Genomic DNA, 20,204 nt, shown 5'->3' with positions numbered 1-20,204 from the left:
ATTTCTGCTCTTGCAGTGATCAGCTCAGATCAGCCCAGTCAGGTCCATGCATGGGTTACCCCAACTGCACGTAGACAAGAGACAGGAGAGCATGTGGTGCTCTGCTGGAGTTCTTTAATGCAGGCTTCAACGAAGGGGGCTGGTGATGATCTACCACTGCTCTGGGCAAAAGATGGGGTTTTTATAGGGAAGGGGAGAATTGGAAAAGCGTTAGTGGTCTGACACGGGGGTAAAACAACCAATAGTTAACAGGGAGAAAACATGGGGTCCTGAAGCAGGAAGGGGTCCACAGCTTAATCACCATGACTAGGCAGTTTTGTCTTATATTAGGGGGCAGATGTCCAAGGAGGGTGCTTGGCAGAGGATGGGGTTTCCTCCACACTAACGAAAACCTAACCCTAACTTAAACAGCCAAAACTAACCCTAACCCAAACCCTAAACCTAGCCCTAATCTAAGCCCTAACCCTAACCCAAACTATAACCGTAACACATATGCTAACCCCAACCCAAACCCTGACCCTAACCCGTAACCCCGAACGCTAACCCTGAACCGTAACGCTGACCCTCACACCTTAACCCCCTAACTCTAACCCCAACCCAAACCCTAATCCCTAACCCAAACCATAACCCTATCCCCAATCCCAACCCTAACACAAACCCTAAACCTGACCCCAAACCATAACCCTAACCTTAAACCAAACTCTAACCCACTAACCCTAAACTCAACCCTACCCCTAACCTTAACCCAACCCTAACTCCAAACCCTAACCCTAACCTCCTAACCCCAACCCTAAACCCAAACCCTAACCCAGCTGCCAAAACATGTCCCCAAAGTCTTCGCTTCTCCGGGCTGAACAACCCCAGCTCCCTCAGCCTGTCTTTGCAGGACAGGTGCTCCAGACCACCGTGATCATCTTCATGGCCTCCTCTGGACTTACTCCAACAGGTTCATGTCCTTGTGAGTTGGAGAGCCCAGAGCTGGACACAGTCCTCCAGCTGGTGCCTTACCAGAGCAGGGTAGAAGGGAAAGAGTTTTGGTAAATAACACCCACTGCTCTCAGCCTGCTGTTTCCTGGTAGCAGTCAGGTTGGTCCTGCAGGATTAACCATTAACATCACCTGTATTACATTTACAATTCTATAAATAATTCTTTTCCCTTACATTGTGAACAGTAGTTTCAAGCTCTTCAACTCTCTGTTCCAAATGAACCTTTTAATAAACAAAGTTTCTCTGGAAATCTGTATCAAATAACAGCAACAACAAAATCACATATAGAACAAGTCTCAACTCAACACAGACTTGTGAAGCAATCCATTCTCAAGACCAGAACAGAAATTCTTAACAACTTTAATTACACTGTTAAGTAGCTTCTACGTTTAAATAACCTGTGGTGGGGGGATGAGGTGGGATGGGACAGAATAAAACCTGTAACTGCTCCCTGAGGCCAACATGTTCTGCAGGCATCCTTTGGAAATCTGACAGTGGTCTATCCCTTTCTATCTCCATGTGTCTTAATACAGCTTGAACTGTGGCTTTAGGAGTCCTGGGACATTTTATAACTTCTTGACAAAGTGGGGAAATCTCCTTTGCCTATTTTTAAAAACAGAAGAATAACAGAAACATAGAATAGATAATCAATATATTACTGGGTCCTGTGGCTAGTAATGTGGAGTGTCCCAGAAACTGTGGAATAGCGAAGATGAAGTAATAACTTGTGCACACATTCTTTGATTCAGGAAAGCATTTTTAACTCAGGAAAGCACTTACAAACTTGTATTGAACTGACAGACCCAAATCACAAAATTTCCGTAACTTTTTCCCCCTATTTTTTAAACAAATACTTTGCATTCTTTCTTTTTTCATATGAAGCCAAAAATATTTTTTTCTTGCATATTACCTTGTTATTTCAATTAATCACACAAATATAAATAAAATTGCCTGTTCATAAAGATTGAGAATTTTGTCTCTCTCAGCTGTTAAAACTTTGAAGTTGCCCTGAATTTCTGCCATGACGTTCATTTATTTTCTATGTTGACTCAAGTTCTTCACATTCTCTCAATATTTTCAAGACTTCTGAATCAGGAACCACTCCCTTAAAGAATATGGTGATATAGTATTAAAGTAGAAAAACAAACATGCTTGAAACAGTTTCTTATTATATGTAGTTTGAAAACTTCTATTACTGGCCCATTCCCATCTTATGCATGCTTCTGTTTACAATCAATTTGTTTTTCTTCATGGTAGTTATAGCTTTAGTAGTTTAACATGAGATATACTCTAAAAAATACATTCCTCCTCTTCCAAAGTGATTTCCCAAGCTCACCTGGATGGATGATTTTTCAATTTTATTTTTTTTAATTTTTTTTAAATGCTGCCACATGTAGAGGTTCACTTAGGACTTGAGAATGCGTTTCTAAATTCCTTCAACAAATTCTCAGTCCCACATTTATAGCAGTCTCTGTCCTTTTCCAGTGACTTAATAAAGGCATCAAGCCTTGAAGGTGACTCCTTTCCTTTATTTCAGATTTTGTTTGTAACATAACCTGCATTAGCATAAATGAGAGAATGCATGCACTGAAATAAAACTTTTGTAATTATTGATATTTCAATGAAAAATGGATAAATATACTCTTCAAAATGAAGATTAAGTAGATATCTAATTAAAATAAATATACATATAATACTTAAAAGTAACTTCTGAATATCTCTATTTTCTCTTTTTTGTTATATTGGAAATATGCCTGAATGTTCTTCTAATATAGATCTAACAAGAAAGAAAGGGACATAGAAGCTAAATGTTAATTAATTTGAAATAAACCTGTTCAAAACTAAGGGTAGATTTGTACTGGAATACCTAATGGATTTTTAAATATGATAGAAAGTAGGCCACCATTTTTGTTTAAGGTCCATGAAAGGTGAATTTTTGCAATGGAAATAAAGTAATGTGCAAGTAAGACTGTTGAAATCCAGACAATCATTTAAGAGCCTAAAACAGATCCTGAAGGTAAACTGCAATTCTGAAATTCAAAATTGCACAATAAATCTCATTTGTTTAAGAGTAAACCAATGTAATTTTGAATCACTACAAATAATAATTTCTAGAAAGTGATTCCTACAATAGATTTTGGCATTCATACTAAAATGAATCATATCCTTGGAGTATTTCTGATGATAAAGACAGCCTAGATATCTATTACAGTCATCATTACTGTTGACATATCAATTAAATTAGGTGAATCCCATCCTAATACACTGCTCTCTCTGAAAGAGGTACTCAGGTTCTACAGTTATGTGCATTTCCCTAGTCCTAGGGAACAGATCAGAGCAATCAAGTAATTGGCACCTTCAGTACCTCACTGAGCACTGAGGACTCAAATTTACATGCAGAATTTACACACAGTATTTGCTCACTCAGAATCCTACTTTTACCAACTAGTGAAAGAGCACTTTTTGGAAAACATGGTAGTATTTATATATCCTAAAATATACTACACTTGCCATATAGCAGTTAGAATTTACTGCTGCGATATATTTCACCACTGATTTGAAAAGAAATATGGAAGACCCAGAGAAACACAGGCCAGTAACTCTTGCCTCTGTACCTGTCAAGATCATGGAGCAGATCCCCCTGGAAAACAACCCATGGTACATGGAAAATAAGGAGGTAATTAGTGGCAGTCAACATGATTTCACCATGGCAAATCATGCCTGACAAATTTGGTGGCCTTCTACAGGGGGCTTACAGCAGTGGTTTACAAACATGGTGAAGTTAAAACATCAGAGTATTATGAGACTAATTAAGCTTTTTTTTATTCCACCAACAAAATAATTTGAGAGAAATTATTTCTTATGTTTTCTTATATTCCAAGATAGGAGTTATTTAGAGTACCTCTGGCTGCACATATCTTGTAATAGCACAGACAGGGACACGCAAACTGGTGCCTCTGAAGAAAGTGATGCAAAAAGGGTAAGGAGGCCATGTGAACCCTCTGACTCCTATTGCCTGCTCATAGCCAGGTTATAAACAGCCTTTGAAAGAGGCTGCTTTAGGTAGTCCCAAAGTCAAGCTAAGAAACAAAACAAAGTGTTCTCTCTTCCCTGCTAGCAACTAGCCTAGGTTTTATATTCTGGAGACAGTGCAGGGTGAATAATGAGGTTTTTTGGCAAGCAGCCACTATTAAGCACACATGGGTACAACTCACCTTTTCAGACATAAAGTGTGAGTAACACCTCTGAAATACAATCCCCATCCAAAGCCAGAAAAGAAACTGGAAGATTTTAACTTCCAGAAACAGAGCTACAGAAACAAGTATTTTTCTTTTTCCTTTCCCCATCCTGGATTTCTTGTAAATCTTACTTTCAGATTTTGGCATGGTGGAAGATGAGACTCTGCATTATCATGTTTATCTCCAAAAGAGATGTGAAAAGGGTATTTCATGTTTTCACAACTTTAACAAAACTATTCTTCATGAAAATTCATTTTATGAGTCAAATTATACATTTTTAATTGCTTTTTGTTGTTCTGGTATGTCTAAGGTATCCTCTAAGGGACATATGGTGACATCTTTTATATCTTAAGACTGGTTAATGTTGTGCAGAGCAGTTGCATTGCTTTTTGTATACCAAACAATGTTCTGTTGATCAAAAAAGAAATTAAATTCATATGCAGGATTGTTTTCAAAAGTGAAAACAATAATTGGTGTATTTTACAGATACGTTATTTATACAATAGTAGTTGGGACATAAAAAAAAATCATATGTCCAATCCAGAAGAGATTAATAAATCATGATGTGCATTTACAAATTCATACTTTCTCCTTATAATTTATTGTTGCATGTGTATTTCATCCTTCAGCTTACCAGAAAGAGTTCCATGCCATTTTTATCTGTCCACCTAGTATTCTGCACATTTTACATTTTTTAGCAAATTATGGTTCTAACTATGCAAACAGATTTTTTTTTTTTTTTTTACTACAGAAACAGACTGCAACAGCTCACAGTAGGGTTTTAGGGACACCCCGTGGCAAAATGACACATTGCAAACCTTCAAGAATCAAGTGCCAAAATGGAGACAAGTGGTTCCACATTTTTTGGGGGGGGTTTGGTAATATCAGTTGGCTCACAAGATGAATTTCCATACTTCTGACCAGTGCCAGAATGCACGGGTTCGCATTTGCGTTTTGTCAACTGCTGTCAACTTTGATTTCCAGAACATTTTTATGGACAAAGTCCACATGCTTTTTACTTTGTGCATTACATTTCACCCTAGTGAAAAATTATTACCAGTCTAATCCAGCAAAAAGTTTAATCCATTTCAAATTGCTTAAAAAAAAAAAAAACACCTTTTTTTTTTTTCATGACAGTACATTAAAGGTGCTGACACACACATCACATCGAGCTCCTTTTAGAGTCTGTTTCTCTCATTAAACACCACCAGTATACATGTTTGTGATGGTTTCTTACTTTTTACTTGTCCTACTACACCCACACAGTTCTTTTAAGGCAGAATGGAAGACAAAGGCATGTAATGTACCTTTTAGAAATTACATCCATGAACAAGAGAAATACAGAGCGTATTTGCCCATAGGGATACTACTATGGATAAAAAACTTCAGCTAGCAGTGAACATTGTCCCACGGTGTAAGCTTAAGCACAGACAATAGCTTTTGAAAAAGAATTATAGCTTAGGTCTGGTAGACTTTAAGAATGGCTTAAATGCAGATCTGAAGACAATCTGCTACCGCAAATTCTTTTGTCTGACTCCTGTCTAGTCTTTGATCACTTTCCAACTTGTTAATGAATTATGCTATCGACATTTGGCTTCTGTATCCTCATGAGCACCACAGAGGGTATATTTCACAAGTCTCTGCGCATTTGTGTTAACTCTCCTTGTGAATTCAGAAAAGCTTCTAGCATCCAGAATATCCTGCAGAGAGGAACTGCACATCTGGGTCTTGAAAGAAAAATCATCCATTTTATGCACTGTGCACTGGCTTCTGGTTGCCCTGTAAATATTGTGGACAACCCCTGCAGTATCTGAAGGTGTGATGAAAAGTGAGGCTCTTCTTGGAGGTGCCAAGCAATAGGATGAGAAGCAATAGCCGGAAAATGATGCACAGGAGATTCTACCTGAACATGAGGAAGACCTTTACCGTGCAGGTGACCGAGCATTGGAACAGACTGCCCAGAGAAGGTGTGGAGTTTCCTTTACTAAGGACATTCAAGAACTGTCTGGACACAATCCTGCGCCATGTGCTCTGGGATAACCCTGCTTGAGCAGGACGTTGGACCAGATGACCCAATCTGGTCCCTTCCAGCCTGACCCGTTCTGTGATTCTGTGACCTGGTCATTCTCGCTCCCCCCAGCTCCCTCCCCAGCCCAGTGCCGTGGCTGCGCTGGGACAGCCGGGACCCCGGCACTCACCGAGCACCAGGCCGCACTCGCAGCCCGCCGCCCTCAGCCCTCCCCGGCCGCCGCCCTCAGCCCTCCCGGCCGCAAGACAGCGCAGCGCCCGCCCCCAGCGCCTCTCACCCGGGAAGCGGAAGGCGCTCCCGAGGCCACCCCGCTCCAAGGAGCCCGCAGAGACAGGGACGGCCGCCGGGACAGCTCCGCTCCCCGCCGTGAGTAGCGCAGGGCGCCCGGTGGGGCTGTGCGGGCGGGAACGCGGTGTCGGGGGCTGAGGGAACACCATGGGAAAGAAGGCAGAAAACCCTGACAAAGCTGGACTACGCAGAGTGAAACCGCATTAGCAAGGCTGCGATGAAGGATGGGAAAATACGCATTCCGTTTCTTCCTTTGGTCTTTCAGGCAGCAGGGACTGCGAGGAGCAGCTGCTGTGACACCCGCGGATGTCCTGTGAGGCTCCCGCCAGGGTCTGAGCGGCATCACCGGAGGAGCACCGTGCCTTGGAACTCGCGTGCTGCGGTGGGAAGAGCACGGCTGTCTCATGCCCACCACGGGCATTTCAGTTCTGTCACAGGAGCCGGCTGCACTCCTGCCACATTCAGCATTAGCAGAGCAGGCAGTCCTTCCATCCGCTGTACAGTTACTAAAATCATGGTACTCCAGTCATTAAAAAACTACCTTTGGCTGTCCTGCACCCTCAGGACTCCAAAAGCTTGCTTCTGGAGCACAGCTAGTGGAGGCCTCATTATCCAGTCTGTTTCTAATGATGTTTACCAAAATCTAGCTGTGGAAGACTGGATCCATGACCATATGGATTTAGAGAAGCAACAGGTCCTTTTCCTTTGGAGAAATTCCCCTGCTGTGGTAATAGGGAGACATCAGAATCCCTGGCAGGAATGCAACCTCAGGTTATTGAGGCAAAAAGATATAAAACTAGCCAGGAGAAGAAGTGGAGGAGGGACAGTTTACCATGACTTAGGTAATATCAATTTGACTTTCTTCACAACCAGAAAAAAATATGAACGAATGGAAAACCTGAAACTTGTGGTGAAGGCACTGAAAGCCTTGCGGCCCCAGTTAGATGTACATGTCACTGACAGATATGACATCTTGCTAGACGGGAAATACAAAATCTCAGGAACTGCTGCAAAGCTGGGACGGACAAGTGCTTATCATCACTGTACCTTACTCTGTAATGCAGATAAGTTTGTTTTATCTTCTGTGCTAAAAAGTCCTTATAGAGGGCTAAAGAGCAATGCCACTCCTAGTGTGCCTGCCTCAGTGAAAAATCTCTTTGAAGATGATCCTAGTTTAACTTCTGAGATGCTACTGGATGCCATTGCTAAAGAATATGCTGTGCAGCACCAGATAGATCACCATATCACCTTAATAAATCCAGCTGACGAGACTCTGCTTCCTGGAATTAGTAGCAAAACTAAAGAACTACAAACCTGGGAATGGGTGTATGGAAAGACACCGAAGTTCAGTGTTAGCACATGTCTTAACATGGCCTATAAAGATTCTGTTTTTGACGTTAAAGTAAATATGGACGTAAAGCATGGGAGGATTGAAGTCTGTAACATTGATCTGCCAGAGCAGTGGCTGCCACCAGGACTGTACAGTGAACTGGTTAAGAGTCTTACGGGCAGCAAGTTTTGCCCAAACGAAACCACTGCGCTTGTGACAACATTGCTAAGAGTGTGTCCACAAGACAATGAGTTGCACAGCAGGTGGAGCCTTCTATGTGAGAATATGATAAGATTAATGTGATTTGCATTTTGAAAATACAAGTTAAACTTCTGCTGCTTTTTTATTTAATGTATTGAAAACAAAATTAAAACATTCACTAGTAAGGGAAAAATTCAGCTTGTAGAAAACAAACTGTTCAATCTTGTGCTTTTGTTTAATATTGCAATTAAATTCCACACTGCCTGCACCTGATGTTCCCAAACTGTAGAATTGAAACCACTGCTCACAAGACATCATTGCTGCTTGAACCAGGGAAAATGGTGGAGGCATCCCAAATTGGCCCTGTAGCAGCAAAGGTACAAATAGCTGACATAGATGGAATGGGGAAGGTGTAAAACTGGTGTTGGGCTGCTGCACTGGGTGCCCCAGCCTGCATCCTGCTCCTTGGGGACAGCAGCCCAAAGGCAGTGTCGCAGCCACTGAGCTGTGTGGAGAGGGATGTCGCTGGTTTCTGATTGAAAGTCATTTCTTGCAGAGTGCTGGTGCCCCTGTGCCTCTGCTGTACAAGCACCATAGTGAGCTGAGCTCACCACAGGGTAGCGAATCACTGTAGGTCCACCCTGGGTTCGCGCTTTTGTCCATGCATGTGCAAGAGCAGAGGAAGATTAGGTAGTTCAGTGTGTGGGTTTATGTGATGAGGGCAGTAGGGACTAACTGGGACAGAGGCCACATATGCCTCCTCTGTTCTTGTGCCTGTCTTATGCCTGGCACAAAGCTGGGAGTTCCTTCTTCCAAGGGTACTGGTATCAAAGCTAAACAATTGGAAATGCAAATACAGATCTAGGAGAAAGAGGTTCCTTATGTTACCACTTAGCAGAAGATTCTCCCATAAAAGGCAACTATGAACTGAAAGTGACAGTTTTAATGTTAAATAATATCTATATATATATAGTAAAATTACAAAAGAAAGGCTCAAGATGTATATATCACTGTTGCTGAAGAATAAGTGTAATGTGATTCTGATTAGGTCAGAAGAGATACCTGAAAGGAGGCTGTGGCCAAGTGGGGTTTGGGCTCTTCTCCCATGTAACACGAAAGGACAAGACATGGCATCAAGCAGCACCAGGGGAAGTTTAGGCTGGGCATTAGGAAATAATTCTTCACAGAAAGAGTGATTGGGCATTGAAATAGCTGCCCAGGGCAGTGGTGGAGTCACCATCCCTGGGGGTGTTTATTAAGTGCCACTCAGTGCCATGGTCTAGTTGACAAGGTGATGCTAGGTCATAGGTTGGACTCAATGATCTCAGCCTAGTTAATTCTGTGATTCTCTATGTTTGAAATTTCTGGACTGGGTTAAAAGATATGAAGACACTTCCTCACTTCACATTTGGGAAATTACTGTATTTACAGTGAGCCTTCTCCAGAACATGGCTGGATCTTATGAGGCATTACACAGCTTGCTTGAATTTCCTGATGTAGTAAAGAAATCAAACAGATGATTGAAGCTACAAATAGTAAAAAATAACCTTTATTCCCATTAAAAAATAGGCATATATTATACACAACTGAATAAAATTCACAAGTGACTAGAAACTTCATATCACAGCAGCAAGCCAGGAAGCTCCTATGGAATGTTTAGGAGAATGACTAATAGCACACAGCTCTGTGGCACATATATTATTCATTCTGCTGGTGCAACACTGCAAAGCTGAATTACTCTGAGAAAGGATAAAGAAGGCAGACCACTGGCAAATTATGACCCAGAAAACAAGGCAAAGACCAGCTCCGTTTCTTATTGATTGCTGTGGAACAGTTAGAAACAAGAGGAAAAGAATAGCAGCATTAGATGACAGAAAATGAAATAAAAAGCACATTAAGGAAAAAAGAAAGACAATGGAATACACTATCCATCAGGGAAAAGTAATACAGGAAACAAAAAAATGTTCTAGCAATAAATATGCTACTAGAATATAGAGGCCTACTGTATTACAAGGCATAAAGTGTAAGGCACGTGTCAGTCCTGAGGGTGAAAAGACTTTGATGGGACCTAAAAAAGAGGCCACTGCCTGTTTTTTATGTCAGAGTGTATGACTTAGGCAGATTCTTGCTAACAAAGGACTCTTGTATGAGAAAGAAAAAAAAAAAAGAGCAGCACCTCTGGTAATACCTTCTGGTTTCCAAAGGCTGAAGGAATGACAATGGAAGACTTGGTTTTTATTCTAAACAGTGTATTGCTTAGAATCACACAGTTTTTTGAATTGCAAGGGACCCACAAGGATCAAGTCCAGCTCTTTAGTGGAAGGCCCTTCCAGGAATAACAACAATGACCTTGGCATTATTCACACCATGCTCTGACCAGCTGAGATACTCAGGGTATCCAACTTCTGAAAAATCTTATTCTTTTTAGGGGACTACCTTAGTAGCAGAGAAATAGCTTACTGCAGTTGAGAGTGGCATGAAAAGCCAGTCATTGGACTTTAAAGTCAGGGAGTAAGACTGGGAGAGGATCACACATCCTTTCCACACAAAGGATGGGTATCAGGTATATGGCCATGTATCATGGAATAAAAGGACACACAGGAGTGACAGAGAGGAGAATACAGCTGATTGCAGCCTTTCCAGTCCAAAAGCCATTATGCAGAGACACATAAGACAACCCTAAAATGACTGTGTACTGAACACTACCATGTTTGTAGGCAAAGAGCTTGGAAAATGGAATGTGAAATTTGGGATTACTAGTAAAGTCTGGGAAATAAAGTACTGCAGGATTGACAAAAACCCAGCAAAATAGTACTCATGACTAGAATACAGGAATTAAAGGAAATAAATAAGACTGCTTATAAAAGAGGCCATGTGGCCACCCAGCTTCCAATGATTGTGAGTTAAAAGATATAAAATCCAAAACAGGTTCAAGACCAAATCAATAATAAAAATAGAAATGGCAATAAAGAGGCTTTTGAAAGCCACTATTGAGGGTCTGTTATGAAATCAAGATAAAATTTAGACATGGATTATATTAACTAAGATTACAGAAATACAATGAAGGCATCATGCAGTTCTGTTTTCTCAGACTGGAAAGTCTCAAATATTCTTAAACATACAGTTTATAAAAGCTCTGCTGCACTAAGTACTTAGAAGAGTTGCTTCTGTCAGCAACCAGCTGGACTCAAGCAACATCTTTCAGTCTCACATTTTCATGCTTATGAAAAAACTTATTAAAAGCAGTCATTTCTGATCACATTTGCTTTGTGTGTTTAGTATGAAAGACATCCACTGTTGTTTCATGACAAGGTCTCAAGTCGAAGTCACAGTATCCAATGCTGAAATGACCCTGCAGAAATTAAGAGAATTGACATGGTGAGCATATACGGTAGAAGAGCTTGTTTTAAGTTAAAGAAGTCAAAGCGTCCTTACCTGTGGTTTCTTAAAATAATCAAGACCCCTTCCAATCTTAATCATCCACCCATTGTTGAATCTGTTTTAAAAAATGCACAAATTTGAATACTATGAGTATGTTGAACAAAAAGGTTACATCCACATGATGCACAAGCTCCTTGTTTGTCATGGAGTTACTTCACCTTTAAGGGAGTTGGAGTTGCTGGGAAGTGCTTGGAGTCTTTTCTCCTGACCAATTATCGGTCATTGCTGAGAATTGACAGCAGTTTAGGCCATTGAAAAGTGGGATCAACTTGTGAACCCTACCTTAAAATGTAAAAGCAGAGCTCTCTGGGCTCTTTTTGTTTTCTGGCTGTGGAGGGTCCGGAGCTCCAGGCCTCCCGTTCCCTGCCCAGGCCATGCGGCCGGGCGGGGATGGGGCCGGGCCTGCCCCGTCTCCCGGCCGGGAAATGGGGGGGGGGGGCCTGGGGAAGGTTTTCCTCGGGCCCGGGCCGGGCCGATCTCTGGCTCGGCTGCAGGTTTTGCTGTAACTAATTCACTAGAAACTGCCCAGTGAAGAAAGAGGGAAACCCTGGACTTGCAGCGGGTTGGAGCAGAGACTACACGCTCCAGAGCAGCCATGAAGAACCTTCCATCGCAGACGGCTCCAGCTCCTGTTCGGCAGAGATCACCGAACCATCTACAAAAGCCTGGGCAAGATGTTAACTCTTTCATTACCCAGATGAGACTTGCGGATTAATCTTTTTATCCAGAGAGAGAGAGAAAGAAAGATCAACATGAAAAGAGACTTTATAAACTACCAGTGACAGGAAAGAAAAGAAGCTTCAGGAAAGGTAGAGAATTAAGAAGATGCTTTAATTAAGCTGAAATATCTCCCTGTTAAAACTATGGAGATGGACAATAAAGTCCTGAAAAGAACTCCTTTAATTCATGATATAGGATCTAGAGAGGAATAGTGTTCAAAGTGTAAATTTGAGTAAAGAGTAATTATAGTATAGTGAAGTACTGGGAGATTAAAAGCCTTGAGAGGCCATGAGAAAACTGTTGAGAGATTTGAAGCCCTGAGAGGCCATGAGAAAACTGTTTTCTAGTGAAGCTCACAGAAACAGATGAAGAAGACTTTTTTTTTTCTTTTTTTTGCCTTTGAATAACTTATCCTTAAAAATGCTATCTCTAGACCCATGGCCCATACACACCTCAGAGTGATGTGAGAATGGGAGGAGTGAACTCTAATAATAGCATCTCTGGACAGCTAACATTAGGGCAATAGAAAACTATAACAAAAATAGTTTTCTTGTGAGAAACTCCATAAATTAACAGGAAGAAACTTCTGTTTCTCTATAAAGATTGGTAAAAAGACTAGCAAGAATTGAGACTGTTTTAACTATCAGAGTTCCAGAGTTTTTGTCTCTGTTGTCATGTGAACAAGGGAATAGTGGGTAGATAGGGGATAGAAAGGTTTTTCTGGAAGTTTATTCTGGTGTTCTTATTATTGTGGTTTGTCAATAAACTTTCTTTTTTTTTCCCCTTTTAAGTTGTATGCCTGTTTTGCTCTTATTCTAATCCATATCTCACAGCAAGAAGTAAGTAATTTTCTTAGTTAGTAGTTTAAAACCACGACATTGTTTCAATCACAATTATTTGCTAGCATCACCAATGCCTGTGTGAACCACAGAAGACGCCATTCTGTGTAGAGACAACAAATATTCAATTCACAATCAGAAAATATAAACTACAGAGGGCTGATTTCATCCAATGAGGGCCACAACCTTTTACTTAGTCAACCACAGCTGTAATTACCTCAAAAGTTAGGGTTAAATAGTTTGATTTCAAATAACTGGGATTTGGTAATTTTTAATATCACCCACCTGATTTCTCGATCATGTATTGAAGATGAAAAGTCAATATTCAGTGTTACTCCATAATTACTCAATGACTGTTTTATTTCTTCCAAGGCAGCCATCTGTTGACTACTCCCACCACCCTATCAAAAGTAAAAATAATGTGATGGGGTTTTGTTTTCTTTTTTTAACTATATATATTAGTTGTGGTCATCACTTCTTCAACTCACACACAAAACCTTTTCAGTATCAAAGTAAACCAAAAGAAAGTAATCTGGATGAAGGCAGATTTACAGTTTCAAAGACAGACTACAGGTATATTTGCTAAGAGGTGTGGAGGAGGAGCTCACTCCCAGCCCTTTGAAACTAAACATGTACTATTTGAGCCAAAATAAGTGCAGTAATAGTTTAAATAAGTGCAGTGGTAGTTTGAGTGATTTCAGCTCATGAAAGCCTCTAAAATGACAAATACATCTGTCACAAGAGAAAAAAAACCCCTTGTCTCAGCAGATGCTTAAGTTTTTATGATGTTTTCCACAACAAAACTGTCACAGAAATCATAAGGTTCTGCTTACCCAGATTTTGTTAACCAGAAAACTCTGAACTTAAAAAATTAATTATGTTCAAATATCAAATTTTTCTCTTAATCTGTGTTTTCTGCTGATACCCTGAGTATAACAAGTCCTGGTAAGTAGGAACAAGACTGCATTTTTATATTTTGTTTTGCATGTGACATGATATGAGTACAGGGAAATAGAACCCAAAATCTAGATACTTACCTTATCATAGGAAGTGAGGAGGTGGATTGTTCTCACCTTGCATGGCCCCTTAACTAGCATCTCGCAGAATCGTAGAAAGTTATACAACTGAAAAAGTTTTATTTAATTTAGTAGCTTGGAATTTCTCTAGTGGCTACATCTGTATCACTTACACCAAATATCTACTTGCCTGATGAACCTGCCGAATGTATGGGTCCTCCACCCAAACTTCAGAAACAATCTCAGTGAGGTACTCGTGGAAAAGCTTTTCATAGCCAAAACCTGTTGCATTTTCTTCTATCCTGATCTGCTTATGGTATTTGCCATCTGAAAGGAAAGTGAATCTCTTTTTAAGGAAAGGTCAGGACATAATTTCCATGTTAAACCACCTCGCCCTTCAAACATTCATGTAACAACAGACAATTACAAGCAAATGGGTATGTTGGGTACATCACAGCTCATGGAATAACATAACGGGTCAGGTTGGAAGGGACCTCAGTGGGACATCTGATCCAACCTCCCTGCTCAAACAGGATCATCCCAAAGCACACAGACAGGATTGTGTCCAGCGAGTTCTTGAGTATCTCCAGAGAGGGAGACTCTACACCCTCCCTGTGCAATCTGTCCCACTGCTGTGTTTTACCGGCGCAGTAAACAAGTTCTTCCTCATACTCAGGTGGAACTTCCTGGGCATCAGTTTCTACCCCTTGCCTGTGTCCTGGTGATTGGCACCACTGAGAATGGTCTGACTTCCTCCTCGTAGTACCCTCCCATTTAGGTATTTATACCTTGTTTCTCTTTCTCAATGTGTTTTTTAATGTCTTCGGCTCTGGTCATGTACTCGGATATTTTCTGCCGGTAGCGGCGCTTTTTCGCCTCATCTGTCGTGGCTGTGAATCACAAAAAGTCACGGGCCAGTTAAACACGGGGTCAGGCCCTCCCGAGCCCTGCCTGGCCCGGCTCCCCCGGGAGGAGATCGCCAGCTCCCCCTTCCTCCCCGTGGGACGCCGGGGTCCAACACCGCTCGTGTGTCCCCAGGGCCACCGCGGGCCCCGACGGCGGTGCCCAGCCCGGTACCTTTCACCACCTGCAGCAGGAGGTCGATGCCTTCCTGGTAGCACACCAGCGATTCCTGGAACCGGGACGCCACGTCCAGCTGCACCGCCCGCTTCACCGTCTCCGCCCCGGCCCGCTCCAGCGCGGCAGTGTTATTGTTCCCCGCCCGCGACATGGACAGGGATGAGGACACGGACCGGGATGGCGATGGGAGAGGGACGGGCGGGGACACGGAGCGGAGGTGTCGCACCGCTGTCCTTCCGCCCGCTCGGAACTGAAGTGCCGCGGCACCGCTGTGCGGCCGGGACACACAAGGGTGCGCACCGACATGGCGGTCGCGGCGGGCCGGGCGGGCCTGGGGCATGCAGGCCTCGGGAAGGTGAGGAGCTGGAGTGGGCATGGGCTGTATGGGAAAAGCCAAGGGGGGAGCCGAGGAGAGATTTAGGCTGGGGCTGAGGCTTGCAGCCTCCGGGAAAGTGGGGATGTAGATGGGATTCCGGGAAAGGGATCCAAGCGGGGTTTTGTGGGGGTTAATCCAGCTGGGGATCCTGTTCGGGGCTCCGCAGCCGCTGGGAAGGTGGGGCTGGCATTCGTAGCTGTGTCGTCTGTTTGCAAATGCTCAGAGTTATAAGGAAAGTGCAGACAAATGTGAAAGTGCCCTCCTCTCTTTGCAGGTGCTGGGAAAGAGGACGGAGGGGATTGTGTCCCCAGTGTGGGTTCGTTGTCTCTTTACCAGGTCGAGAATTCCAGACTCGGTATGTGCTTCACTTGCGCTTTACATTTTCACATTTAAAGTTTTAGCTTATTTTTGCGAGGTACCATCTAGTGTTAGTTGACTGTTTTCCCTAAAGTGTTTCTTAAGACCTGTGGGAAACTTGCCATCGAGAGGCTGAGCACAGCCTTTTATCGTTTTCCTTGATAAAATGCATGTGAATTAGGTGTTGTGCTGGGTGTTGTCCATGTATTTCTATGCCGTTGTGTGGCTGAACTCAAGAGTTACTATATTTATCAGCAAACCATTGTAGAAATAAGTTTGACTTCATGTTGTAAAACCTAAATTTGAGGTTTCTTTGTTGGTGCTTTGACAGCCTGAAAAGAAAAATATGTAAGAATTTTTACCGAGGTTGAAGTATGTTTTGGACAGTAAACTGCAGTACTGATGGCCAGGTATTTGGGGAAAAAACCTCTGGTTTTGTGAACTTTTTATTCTAGGTATTTCAGCCACGGCCTGGAGATCATGAAAAGTATGGAGGTGACCCTGAGGAGCCCCACAAAATCCATGTTATTACTAGAATAAAAAGTGTCATTGGTCGCCCATATTGGGAAAAGAAGATAATACGTGATCTGGGACTGGATAAAGTAAGATTGTTGTTCTTTATATTTGTGTATGTCAGAAATGTTGCACTAATGTGGTGGGTTTTACAAGGACCTCCATTTCGCAGTCACAAACCAGAATTACATTTATAGCAGCCATAAAGCGGTCTGAGAAGGTGATGATGTGTTTAAGAGCTGAGAGGAATGTTTGTGGCAAATGTGCTTTTAATGGGAATTCAAAATATCCCTGTATGGTATTGTGCTACATTGCCTGAGGAGAGCTTTACCCTGAGAATTCTTCTAAAACAATAGAAATAGGTTTGTAAACATTTTGAATTTAGGTCTCTGTGGGTCATGTTATTCAGAAATTGTAGGAAGGCAAATAAAATTTGTTTATCAATGAAAAGGCTTCCAAATTTAAGACTCTAAAAGTTTGTGTCAAAGATGTGTTTATCCAAGGTATTTGGGCTAACTGCAAATATTTGTCTAGTCACTGTTATATTACAGAGAAAGAAATGTGTGCTTGATCAGTTTAAGATAGAAATGAAGAAAGCAGTTTTGCACCTAAACTCTTGTATGTACATTTGTAGTATTTTTAACAGTTGGAAGAAAATTTATACATTTATAGTGAAATAGGAATAAAGCTGAAATTGTCTTTTTCCTGGAATCAAATTTTGATTGCATATTTTTATGTATGTTCTTGATGCATGGCAGTTCTCTACTACATTTGCAAATTTTTTTACTGGTAGTGTGCAAAGTTCAGTGAACAAAGATTTGGGATTTGGAAACACACTTGTAAAACTTGTTTTATCCCTTATGTAGGCACATCAGCCAAGACTGCACAAAAATATCCCTTCTGTGAATTCCAGACTGAAAGTTGTTAAACATCTGATAAGGTTTGTTAACTATTTGTATATCTATTTGTTTATTTGGAACATTTAATGTAACTCTCTTCTAGTCACAGGACTTCACTAAGCAGACTCTTTTGCCTGTAGAATACAGCCACTGAAACTACCCCATGGACTGCCAACAGAAGAGGAAATTTCCAGCACCTTTCTGACAAACAGGGGAGAGCTTGTCATTAAAACACGCCTGAAACCTGTGGAGCAGAAAGAAATTAAGTCATAGGGTGTGCTGGTTGGATTTACATTTTATAAAATAAGTACTTTAAATCCCCAGTTAAGAGTTTGTGTATGAAATGTAAAAATTCTTACTCTGATATGAATGGCAAAGGTGATATTGATGCCTAAAGAAGAATTGCAGGTGTACAGATATGAAATTCAATGTTGTTAATAGTTACCTGAAATATTAAATGAATTACAGGCTCTCTGTCTTTGTGTTTTAATTTTGTGGCTAGATTGCTGCAGTTTTTGGCTAACTGTAAGAGAACTTAATTTATAAAGTCAAATAAGCAGGGAAGTGAATAGAATAGATCTAGCTAATGATGGTGGGGACATTTCACAGCTAGCAGTAAAGATTTACATCAGTACTGCAGAACTTTCACTGCACAGCAGAGGGAATTAGAATTGGAATTGAAAAGCCCTCTGTTTAGTAGTCACGTCAGAATTCCCTGGCTGTCCACAGAGAGTGATTTACCATGGTTATCCAGATCTCACGCTTGTTCCCTAGCAATCAGTCATCTGGCTTGTTCTGTAGCTTACAAAGCATGTGAACTCTCCATTTGGGAATAACAGGAGTTGTTCACCTCTTGGTTTGTTGTCTGATTTCAGGAAACCTGCTGTCTTCATATATATCCCCTATACTGATCCTAAGTGTTCAGTAAGATTAGCCTAAGAGCTGCAGTCTGTGTGAAAGTTAATGCTTTTCCTTTTCTAAAATGGCAGACATTAGAAGTGTAGAGACCCTGAAGGAAACCTCTGATGTGAGTTAGAATTATGGGCTGCAAGCTTATAAAATACTACTATGTGTGTAGTTTTGTTTACAGTTTTAAGAACTGTGGCTAAAGTTAGCAAGCTGCTGCTGTATCAAATGATAAAGTAGTTTGCATTCCAGCCAGGATAAATTCTGTAATTTAGCACACTGTGAGCCTCTCCCACATTAGACACACTGAAGAGGAGTTAATCTTAATGACTGCATGTTGCGAGAACATCAGAGGGATGCAGTCACTGAAAATTAGTGTTTATCCTTTCTGCCTGCTTGCAGAGAAGAGGAAACACCTGTAGGAGTTCAAAGGAAGAGATAGTACAGGGACAAAAGCTGGAGGTGCTGTGCAGAAGGAAAAAGATAGGCTGTGGTAGTGGCATTGAGGAGTCTAATGGCCCCTGTGGCCAGGCTGAAGGCAGAAATGAGAATTTGAGCTGAAATAGCATGGAATTAATTAATTAAGATAAATTAATGATGATTTTCTCACCTCTCTCTTCCAGCATCTGCACAGCATCTTGTGCTGCAGTGTGTTATAACTGCAGTCTGCAAGGTGTTGATGGTATTTCCACAGGGAGGTACAAGCTGGAATTTGAGCCCTTTTGAAGGACATGTGTAGTACATCCAAGGCACAGGGCATTCTTTAAAGAGATGGTACAAGTACTAGGACACAAAACATTGGGCAAATGGATCTTGCTAGTGGATAGCAGATACTAAGACTTGTGCCTGGATCAGTGTCCCAGAGCACCAGAGCCAGGCTGGCTCAGCCTTGTCAGGTGCATTGAGGATTCGTGTCCGTGGCACTGCAGCCTGGGGAGCTTCCAGCAGAGGGCTCTGCCAGCTCCATCCCACACGCCCCGCATATGGATATGCGTATGGATCTCTGACGCTGCAGCCTACAAAAGTACTGCAAGGTATCCCGGAGGGACTGTGTTAATGAAAAGGCGTGGTACAGTTCACAGCTTAAAGTGTCTGATAAACAACGGAAGCTAAAGCAGAGCTAATAGCAGGCTCCCAAATGGAGAGAAGGGATAATACATAGTACCTGTTATTTCTGAGTAAGATTCAGCTACAAGAGATGTTTACAGAGGTGTTTAATTGACAAGCTGACAGTTCCAATGAAAAAGAAAATTGTATTTTTTTTAACTTTTTAATATAAGTGTATGTTTGGGTGTTTCTGAAATGGTATTTCCCCCCAGGGGCCTCCACTCCTGTGGAGTTAGTCTGCTATTCCAAACCTTCTCTGTATGACCATACATTCTCTAAAGATTTGCTCTCAACCCTAAAACCTGAACCAGCCGGTTGCACAAACACAGTGTGTGTCCACATTCTTTCAGTAATGGAGCTTTTTAATGCTCCATGTAGATCTTTCTGAAGCAGGTAAGAGACATTGCCTTTTTGTGTAGAGAACAAACAGACTGACTGAAGGTGATTGCAAAATTCAGGTTGGAAGGTACCATTTTGGTCTCTAGTCCAACCTCCTGCTCAACACAGAGTTCAGATGAGGTTACTCAGTGCTTTGTCCAGCTGGGTCTTTAAAGCCTCTGACAGGGACAGCTCAGCCTCTCTCAATGGCCGGTGCTGCTGCTTTGTACAACTGTTAGACATCTGAGTCGACAGATAAAACGTAAGGTGGGTAAAATCTTGTTAAGTAGTGTTACAACTTCCTTGCAGCATTATCTGCTGCTTGAGAAACTGCAGGCACAGGTGAAAAATCTTACTTCTCATGAAGTAAGATGAAAAATAAAAGGCAAAAGGTAAGTTACAGTTTAGACTATGAGCCGTGTTATCTTTTGAGTTACGTTTTTAGCCTTAGCTGGAAAAAAACCCTACTGCAAGTTTGTACTTGTTCCTGGCTTCATT

At 41.7% G+C, this 20,204-nt stretch overlaps 2 protein-coding genes across 3 annotated transcripts; one reads left to right on the top strand and one right to left on the bottom strand.

The window, feature by feature from the left end:
* The first annotated feature begins 6,536 nt into the window (after window positions 1-6,536).
* Window positions 6,537-9,963, top strand: LIPT1 (lipoyltransferase 1). Its single transcript, XM_023917595.2, has 2 exons — window positions 6,537-6,621; window positions 6,809-9,963. The coding sequence occupies exon 2, from the start codon at window positions 7,058-7,060 to the stop codon at window positions 8,174-8,176; it is 1,119 nt and encodes a 372-aa protein (XP_023773363.2). The 5' UTR covers window positions 6,537-6,621; window positions 6,809-7,057; the 3' UTR covers window positions 8,177-9,963.
* Window positions 9,608-15,822, bottom strand: MITD1 (microtubule interacting and trafficking domain containing 1). 2 transcript variants are annotated; one of them, XM_023917603.2, is made up of 7 exons: window positions 15,168-15,822; window positions 14,879-14,980; window positions 14,281-14,417; window positions 14,112-14,198; window positions 13,360-13,475; window positions 11,510-11,570; window positions 9,608-11,426 (listed from the first exon to the last, which is right to left on the bottom strand). In XM_023917603.2, the coding sequence occupies exons 1-7, from the start codon at window positions 15,544-15,546 to the stop codon at window positions 11,331-11,333; spliced, it is 978 nt and encodes a 325-aa protein (XP_023773371.2). In that variant the 5' UTR covers window positions 15,547-15,822; the 3' UTR covers window positions 9,608-11,330. The 2 variants fall into 2 exon arrangements, with proteins under 2 accessions (XP_023773371.2, XP_023773379.1); XM_023917611.2 differs by having other exon boundaries at window positions 15,178-15,527.
* Between the last annotated feature and the right edge of the window lie 4,382 nt (window positions 15,823-20,204).

Source organism: Cyanistes caeruleus, chromosome 3 (assembly GCF_971803275.1).
Source record: "Cyanistes caeruleus chromosome 3, bCyaCae1.hap1.1, whole genome shotgun sequence".
Taxonomy (NCBI): Eukaryota; Metazoa; Chordata; class Aves; order Passeriformes; family Paridae; genus Cyanistes; species Cyanistes caeruleus.
Note: the sequence above shows the minus strand (reverse complement) of the source record. Positions and strands in the feature narration are given on the sequence as shown.